At 35.6% G+C, this 9,447-nt stretch overlaps 1 protein-coding gene across 3 annotated transcripts in view; it reads right to left on the bottom strand.

The window, feature by feature from the left end:
• CWC27 (CWC27 spliceosome-associated protein homolog (S. cerevisiae)) overlaps positions 1–9,447 on the bottom strand; it is a 266,077-nt gene that overhangs the window by 228,477 nt on the left and 28,153 nt on the right. For all 3 annotated transcript variants that reach the window (XM_010845518.1, XM_010845516.1, XM_010845517.1), the window contains exons 4-7: positions 8,709–8,852; positions 7,181–7,279; positions 6,452–6,555; positions 4,157–4,226 (exon numbers count right to left, since the gene is read on the bottom strand). In XM_010845518.1, coding sequence (XP_010843820.1) covers positions 4,157–4,226; positions 6,452–6,555; positions 7,181–7,279; positions 8,709–8,852 — 417 coding nt within the window. The remainder of the gene's footprint in view (positions 1–4,156; positions 4,227–6,451; positions 6,556–7,180; positions 7,280–8,708; positions 8,853–9,447) is intronic.

Here is a 9,447-nt window from a genome sequence, read left to right as displayed (position 1 = left end):
AGATGGACCTTTGTTGGCAAAGTAATGTCTCTGCTTTTTAATATGCTGTCTAGGTTGGTCATAACTTTTCTTCCAAGGAGTAAGCATCTTTTAATTTCATGGCTGCAGTCACCATCAGCGTGATTTTGGAGGGCCCCGCCCCCAAAATAAAGTCTCTCACTGCTTCCATTGCTTCCCCTTCTATTGGCCAGGAAGTGATGGGATCAGAAGCCATGTTATTAATTTTCTGAATGTTGAGTTTTAAGCCGACTTTTGATTCTCCTCTTTCACATTCATCAAGAGCTCTTTAGTTCTTCTTCACTTTCTACCGTAAGGGTGGTGTCATCTGCATATCTGAGGTTATTGATATTTCTCCCTGCAATCTTGATTCCAGCTTGTGCTTCATCCAGTCCAGCACTTCTCTTTACTCTGCATATAAGTTAAATAAGCAGGGTGACAATATACAGGCTTGAGGTACTCCTTTCCCAATTTGGAACCAGTCTGTTGTTCCATGTCCAGCTCTAACTGTTGCTTCCTGACCTGCATACAGATTTCTCAGGAAGCAGGTCAGGTGGTCTGCTATGCCCATCTCTTTCAGAATTTTCCACAGTTTATTTTAATCCACACAGTCAAAGGCTTTGGCATAGTCAATAAAGCAGAAATAGATGTTTTTCTGGAACTCTCTTGCTTTTTCGATGATCCAGCAGATGTTGGCAATTTGATCTCTGGTTCCTCTGCCTTTTCTAAATCCAGCTTGAATATCTGGAAGTTCATGGTTCACGTACTGTTGAAGCCTGGCTTGGAGAATTTTGAGCATTACTTTGCTAGCGTGTGATATGAGTGCAATTGTGCAGTAGTTTGAGCATTCTTTGGCATTACCTTTCTTTGGGATTGGAATGAAAACTGAGCTTTTCCAGTCCTGTGGCCACTGCTGAGTTTTCTAAATTTGCTGGCATATTGAGTGCAGCACTTTCACCACATCATCTTTTAGGATTTGAAATAGCTCAACTGAACTTCCATCACCTCTACTAGCTTTGTTCAGAATGATGCTTCCTAAGGCCCACTTGACTTCACATTCCAGGATGTCTGGCTCTAGGTGAGTGATCATACCATCCTGGTTATCTGGATCATTAAGATCTTTTCCTTATTGTTCTGTGTATTCTTTCTACCTCTTCTTAGCATCTTCTGCTTCTGTTAGGTCCATACCATTTCTGTCCTTTATTGCGCCCATCTTTACATGAAATGTTTCATTGGTAGCTCTAATTTTCCTGAGATCTTTAGTCTTTCCCATTCTGTTGTTTTCCTCTATTTCTTTGCATTGATCACTGAGGAAGGCTTTCTTATCTCCTTGCTATTCTTTGAAACTCTGCATTCAGGGTATATCTTTCCTTTTCTCCTTTGCCTTTCATTTCTCTTCTTTTCACAGCTATTTGTAAGGCCTTCTCAGACAACCATTTTGCCTTATTGCATTTATTTTTCTTGGGGATGGTCTTGATCCCTGCCTCCTGTACAATGTTACAAACCTCCGTCCATAGTTCATCAGGCACTCTGTCTATCAGATCTAGTCCCTTGAATCTATTTCTCACTTCCATTGTATAAACGTAAGGGATTTGATTTAGGTCATACCTGAATGGTCGAGTGGTTTTCCCTACTTTCTTCAATTTAAGTCTGAATTTGGCAATAAGGACTTCATGATCTGAGCCACAGCCAGCTCTTGGTCTTGTTATTGATGACTGTACAGAGTTTCTCCATCTTTGCCTGCAAAGAATATAATCAGTCTGATTTCAGTTTTGAACATCTGGTGATGTCCATGTGTAGAGTCTTCTCTTGTATTGCTGGAAGAGGGTATTTGCTATGACCAGGGTGTTCTCTTGGCAAAACTCTTATTAGCCTTTGCCCTGCTTGATTTTGTACTCCAAGGCCGGATTTGCCTGTTACTCCAGGTATTTCCTGACTTCCTACTTTTGCATTCCAGTCCCCAATAACAAAAAGGATATCTTTTTTAAGTGTTAGTTCTAGAAGGTCTTGTAGGTCTTCATAGAACCATTCAACTTCAGCTTCTTCAGCATTACTGGTCGGAGCATAGATTTGGATTACTGTGATATTGAACAGTTTGCCTTGGAAATTAACAGAGATGATTGTGTCATTTTTGAGACTGCATCCAAGTACTGCATTTCGGACTCTTTAGTTGACTATGATGGCTACTCTCTTTCTTCTAATGGATTCTTGTCCACAGTAGTAGATACAATGATCATCTGAGTTAATTTCACCCATTCCATTCCATTTTAGTTCGCTGATTGCTAAAATGTCCATGTTCACTCCTGCCATCTCCTGTTTGACCACTTCCAATTTGCCTTGATTCATGGAGTTAACATTCCAGGTTCCTATGCAATATTGCTCTTTACAGCATCGGACTTTACTTCCATCACCAGTCACATCCACAACTGAGTGTTGTTGTTGTTTTGGCTCCGTCTCTTCATTCTTTCTGAAGTTACTTCTCCACTCTTCTCCAGTAGCATATTGGGCACTTACCCACCTGGGGAGTTCATCTTTCAGTATCCTATCTTTTTGCCTTTTCATACTGTTCATGGGGTTCTCAAGGCAAGAATACTGAAGTGATTTGCCATTCCCTTTTTCAGTGCAGCACGTTTTGTCAGAACTCTCCACCATGATCAGTTCACCTTGGGTGGCCCTACACAGCATGGCTCATAGTTTCACTGAGTTAGACAAGGCTGTGGTCCATGGGATCAGATTGGTTAGTTTTCTGTGATTGTGGTTTTTAGTCTGTCTGCCCTCTGATAGAGAAGGATAAGAGGGTACAGAGGCTTCCTGATGGGAGAGGTGACAGAATAGTTGGTGATATTGATAAGAAATTGAAAAAGGAAGTTATCATGTGAAAATGAATTTAGTTTTGATATCTAAAAATAGTGATGTTTCCTAAAGGCAACACAGAATGAGGCATAAGAGCCCAGGGGAAATATTTGGCTTTGTCTCCTACAGTTCAGAATGTTATTAACAGTATACAGGTGGTAATTGAATCTACAGTATTAAATAGATCAATCAAGGATACTGAAGACAGTTAAAGAAAAAAAATTATGACTAAATTCTTACTTACACATGCCCATTTTAATTCAGTTTTAATGCAAAAGGTATAAGTAGAGTGCTTACTGTGTGCCCAATAGCAGCTTACCAAACCAGGCTCAATGATGAGGGAAGCATGCAGATAAAGAAGTAAAGACAAGGGTAAAAATAAGGTGCTTTTAAGTTGATGCTATTGTCAGTGTCAGTAAGAAAGAGGTGACTGTGTTAAGTGAGAAAGGCAGTACTAGGTTATAGAGTTTTAATTACATACTACAAAAAAGACTTTGAATCTTATCCTTTAGGTCTCAGTGTTCACTAACTGTCATGAAAGGATGAGATGAAAATCTAGGAGAGTAAAAATCCTTGAAGATGATTTTCTTGGGGCATATTTGTCAGAATCACTGCTTTAAACAATGGTACGGCACTGTAGGTGTTTCAGCAATGAGTACCGTGATGAAAGGGATATTGAGGAAAACCATACTTAAAGGCCTATGGGAAGCATTGGTGGGGTAAAGGCCAGGAAGCAATGTATAACCTGAGATGTGGATTTTATAGAGACAGCTGTAGGTTCAGCTCCCAGCTCTAGCAACTTACTAGGTATGTGACTTTGAGCAAATTACAACCTGTTAATACTTAATTTACTCATAGGTAAAATGGAAATAATAATACCTACCTTACAGGGCTGTGATGGGAATTAATGAAAAGAATAAATATATATAAATTATATTAAAATGAATATAAGAGCTTTGGTCTGTCACTGTTTATTACAGTAATATTAATAACAAACCATCTAGTAATCCAATTAAACCAACAGCAATTAAAATTTGAATCACAACATTAAATCCTTCTTTAACCCCAGTTTGTAACTGATTTTTAAAATGCCAGATTAAAAAATATATTTCAAATCATTTCAGAAGTTGCAAATATTACTGACCACACAAATCATTTTATGAATCGGTTCAATGAACATTTAAAATTTGCTATAAAACATGTAAAACATGCTGTCCTATATATAGCAGTAGATACAAAAATGAGTGAGAATATAGACTCTAATCTCTTTTACAATTCTGAACAAAGGGCAAATTAAGAGTTTTACCTGACTAACTCGATTCACTTCCTCCTCTTCTTCCTCAGCTTCCTCTCCAAATGAAAGTAAACTAAAATTTCTATTGAAAAAGAAGGAAAAAGGAATGAAATAAAATTAGAAAGAAAAAGTTAAATGAAACTTATAAATATCCTATTTTCAAAGCAATAGAACACAATTTACAAGAAGAAACATTCTCTCAACAGACAATAATTACTTAGTATTCAGGGGAAATATACTAAGGATATATATTTTTAGCATAACATTAAATGTTTAGTTCCAGATGTTTTATATATTGTTGTTGTTATTCAGTTGCAAAGTCATGTCTGACTCTGCTAATCCATGGACTGCAGCACACCAGACTTCCCTGTCCTTCACTATCTTCTGGAGTTTGCCCAAATTCATGTCTATTGAGTTGGTGATGCTATGTAACCATCTCATCCTCTGCTGCCCCTTTCTCCTTTTGCTTCAATCCTTCCCATTTCACATACTAGACTAAACTAATGACCAAAAGTCTATCCCGAAAACTACCATTAAATACACTGTCAAGCATGACAGAAATAATTAAAGCTTTTTGTGGGTTTCCCAGGCAGCATGCACAGTAAAGAACCTGCATGTCAACGCAGGAAACATCAGAATCTCAGGTTCTATCCCCAGGTCTGAAGATCCCCTGGAGGAGGGCCCAGAACCCCACTCCAGTGTTCCTGCCTGGAGAATCCCGTGGACAGAGGAGCCTGGCGGGCTACGGTCCACAGGGTCGCAGAGTCGGACACGATTCAGCAACTCAGCAACTCAGCAAAGTACAGCATATTATCAAATAAGGATTGCTAAAAAACTAATAAACATACAGCTCTGAGGGTACTATAAATGGGAAGCAATTTATCTAGTGTCTGCCAAAATAATTTCAATATTTTAAAATTAGTAAGTTACACAAAATTATGGGGGGAGGGCAACAAACTTAGCTAAGCAAACAGTCCATGGGAATAAAAAACTAACTTTAGTCTTTTTTGACCCTTCAGATGAATACATCACAAGGAAGATAAATAGTAAGCTATTAAAACTCCTCTGAAATACTGGAAAAACAAAAGATCAGGCAATAAAAGAGGAATTTTCATTTCAAAACTTACTTAGATATAATCAGTAACTATCACATCACCCCTAACATATTTGCTATGAATTAAAAAACAAAATATCCAACTTTTGGCTTTGCTGTCAAGATAAATCAGTGATGAAGTATTATATCTCAATATAGTAACAGTGACTTTTCATCCAGATACAAATTAGTAAAAATAAATTAATACAAAATAAAAAGAAATCAAATAAATATACAGTTGTGTAAGAAGTTATTTTGCCACAAGATATCAACTGCCTATTAGAGTCTGGCTCATATTTGACAGTTTATAACAGCAACTTAACTTACATTATAGGATATCAAAGAAAGGAAATGAATATGTATTGAATACCTACACTATAGGGTATTTTCAAATTCCCCTTCTCATTTAAACTTTGTAATAAGCAGATGCTATACTATAAATCTCCATTTTATAAGATGGGGAAACTGAAGCTCAAAGATCAGTATACTTTGCTTCCTATAACTGCAGTAGGCAGGATTATACTTAAAGCTTTCTGAATCTAACACTTATATAAGTACAACAAAATCCCTAAAAAGGATTCTACAGTTTAGTAAAAGAGAAAGTTGAAATCTAACTCTCTGATACCTATTTTAATAAAACAGACAAAATTAATAATGTAAAGAATATTACTCACAGAAATACTGAAGAAATTTCTGTTATTAGAAAACTATCCTCAGGAATTAATCCAGAATACAGAAAGAACTTCATGTGTAAATATATTTATAATAAGGTTATTTTAATAGCATCAAAAAAAGGAGCAAGAAAGTTAAATACTATTAACCACGCAGTCATTAAATCCTTCATACTTTACTTTCTAACTTCTTTATCCTGAGCATGTATTATTGGAAAAACAAGTAAACAAACAAAAGTTTCAACAACTCATTTATATAAATAATTCTTGTGGTGGTCATAAATATTTATCTATTTATTAATAGATTTCATCAGACATCTCAGACAATACTTTTTTAGCTTAAGGTTTTAAGTTATACACTCTATTTGAATATAAGAAATGTACATCTAGAAAAAGAAACACACAGATAATTTAGACATATATCCTGGTCCACACTGGCCTCCCCCTAATTACTAAATAATTATTACAGAAGGAAACAAAGTGAACTAAATAAATTAGTGTTGCTTTTCAAGTTGAGGAAAAAAATCTTTCTATTCTGATTACTTTGTGCCTTTGGGTTTCAATTTCTTTACTTCCTCCTCTGGTTTCTCTTTTTTCGGCTTTTTTATTTCTCTTGGAATGATGTCATCAAAAGGATTAAATAAAACCTACGAAAAGACATATTTTGAAAATATTACTCAATTTTTTTAATTTCACAAAAAAATAAAACCAATATTTAATTATGGTGCCACTAGTATCTATAATTTCTCCTCATAGAACCAGTATAATGATATATATACTTCCACTTACATGGCCTCATTGGATTCTCCCAGTAATCCAATGTGCTATTAAGGAAAAAATGTTTTATACTTATTTAACAAAAGGGAAAGACAGTCAAGAAAACAATATATAGTTAGAGAGACAAGCTCAGATATTTTTTTTTTTAACTCAGGTATCCTTACTTCAAATCAAATGTTCTCAGGTCCTTGTTTTCTCAATGAAGGATCGCTCTTAAATTACCAAAGACAACACTTCACTGGGCTAAATAAACCTAATTCATCCAGCTTTTCACTATGGAGTTTTTCATTCATTGGATTATCAGCTTAAGTTTCATCCTCAAATTCAAAATCTTCCATTAAAAAAATTCTTAATCAGAAATTGTAACTAAATTACAGAGCTAAAATCCAAGTTGTGATGTTAATTTAGTATAAAGCCTTCACCTGATAACTGAACACAAATATTCAATTTCTTTTAAGTGACAAAGTAATATATCTCTAATAATCATGCTCATACCTCACAACTTCTTATTTTATGTGGATTTCGTGGTCTTTCTTCATCATCAATGTCTACTTCTGTCAGGCGTAGCATGTTATATACTGTATCCCCTGTAACCTATTAAATAAAAAAGGAAATTTAATTGAAAATTATTAAATTCATTCTTTGAAATCAGGGAGGACTTTTGAAAATATTTTTAAAGTAATTAAAAAGGCATTTCATATTGTTAAATAAGATTATATGTATTAAACAGTGCAAATAAAGCAACATAATCCTAAGGGGAAAAGGTTTGACAAACTTTAATTCCTCAATAAGATTTTTGGGAAATTTCCAATATATACCTAATGTCAGTTTTTACTAAAAACACAATGCCAAGTAACTTCCTTCTGAATGACTATGTTTTGTTCAAACATTATAAACAAATTTAGACTTTAGAAGAGGGAAGAACAAGCAAATAATAAAAACAATGTGGTAAGTGCTTTGAAGACATTATCATGCTTAATCCTCAAAACATCCTAAAAGTAGGTACTATCATTATCTTTCTTCTCTAGATAAGAAAATTGAGGCTGAAAGAAGTTGTAGATCCGACAGTGATGGCCTTTCTGACTTCTAACTACTACGCTATACTTTGCCTCTACTGTGTGAGTTATATACATCGGTTGTAAACAGTGGTGCAGAAGGACAACCTAAATATCATTTTATTAAATACTTATTTTTTTAAATAACAGGGAGGAAAATCCATGAGTGTCAGACAACCTGTGTTGGAGTGGCTCAAAAGTATTAAGCAACAATACTGCACTCCATGTTTTTGGCATGACTCCTTTCATTCAATATTCAAAAAACTAAAATAATACCAGTTTTCCAGTTGTGCTGTTTGTTTTTTTCCTTTTCATCGGCACGAAATCCAGTTTTGTCTGGGATATGGGGAAACCATTCTAACTGAACCAGCAGAGGGAGCTGATACACTAGTGATGCCTAATACGCCTAACACTTAGGGCATCTGAGAGCATATTCACGAAAAGGGAGAAGCATGAGAAAAAAAAACAAACCCTTCAGAATCCCTTTAAAAGAAAACTATTGAAAATTCTATGGAAGTGACCATCTCTGATATGGTGTTAAATGTCAGCAGGATTAAATAGGTACTATTCAAAGTAATATTTCAGGTAAGCAGTTTAAATGTTAACACAACTTCCACTTTAAACTGAAGGGAATTCATTATTAACAAAATAAATTTTAAACTACTAAATGTTATTATCTAAATGTCTTTCTAAAAACATTAAAACATATCAGCTGACACAGCAGTTAATAATAATGATTAAAACAATTTTAGAAAAAATAAAAATTTTAAGTTAAAAATCAATGACTGGCCTGAAACACACACAGAAAAACTCAGGTGGTCCCTCACGGCTCATTATAACAGGAATATGGAGCATTTCACCATTTTTAGAAATAATAAATAAATATCCTAGGGAATATTTTTGTGAAGGCAGCTCTTAGGTAAGTTGATCACATACATCATAGAAGCCTAAGATAACTGGATACAAACCTTTCCAAAGATGGTGTGCTTATTGTTAAGTTCATCAGCTCGACCCAGGGTAAAAAAAAACTGGCTGCCATTATCGTGAGGGCCAGCATTTGCCATGGCAACCAGTCCTCTACGATTAAAACGCAACCGTGAGTGGAATTCATCCTGAAGCATAAAAAAAAAAAAAAAAAGATTTAGTGAATGCCCTCGGTTATAAGGCCCTTCATATTTCAGCTAACAAACAAGGTCCCACACAACTTCTACTGATTTTCACATATAATCAAATCCAATATCTACAGTTCCTTCAATCTACTAATCTTGACTTTACTCACCTGTGTCTTCTAAATATACTCAAACACAAATTTTTTGTGGAAAGTTGCCTCTTACACTGAGCAAGGGTACTCAAGGGGAATGGATTTCTGAGACATTTCCCTATTCTTCTCATCCCTCAGAGCCATCTAAGCTTTTAGTTCAGTTCAGTTCAGTTCAGTTCAGTCACTCAGTCGTGTCCAACTCTTTGCAACCCCATGAACCTCAGCACAACAGGCTTCCCTGTCCATCACCAACTCCTGGAGTTCACCCAAACCCATGTCCATTGAGTCAGCGATGCCATCCAACCATCTCATCCTCTGTCATCCCCTTCTCTTCCTGCCCTCAATCTTTCCCAGCATCAGGGTCTTTTCAAATAAGTCAGCTCTTCTCATCAGGTAGCCAAAGTACTGGAGTTTCAGCTTCAACATCAGTCCTTCCAATGAACACC

This window comes from Bison bison, unplaced genomic scaffold (genome assembly GCF_000754665.1).
Source record: "Bison bison bison isolate TAMUID 2011002044 unplaced genomic scaffold, Bison_UMD1.0 scf7180017864218, whole genome shotgun sequence".
NCBI lineage: Eukaryota > Metazoa > Chordata > Mammalia > Artiodactyla > Bovidae > Bison > Bison bison.
The sequence above is the reverse complement of the archived record's forward strand: the minus strand, read 5'-3'. Positions and strand labels throughout refer to the sequence as shown.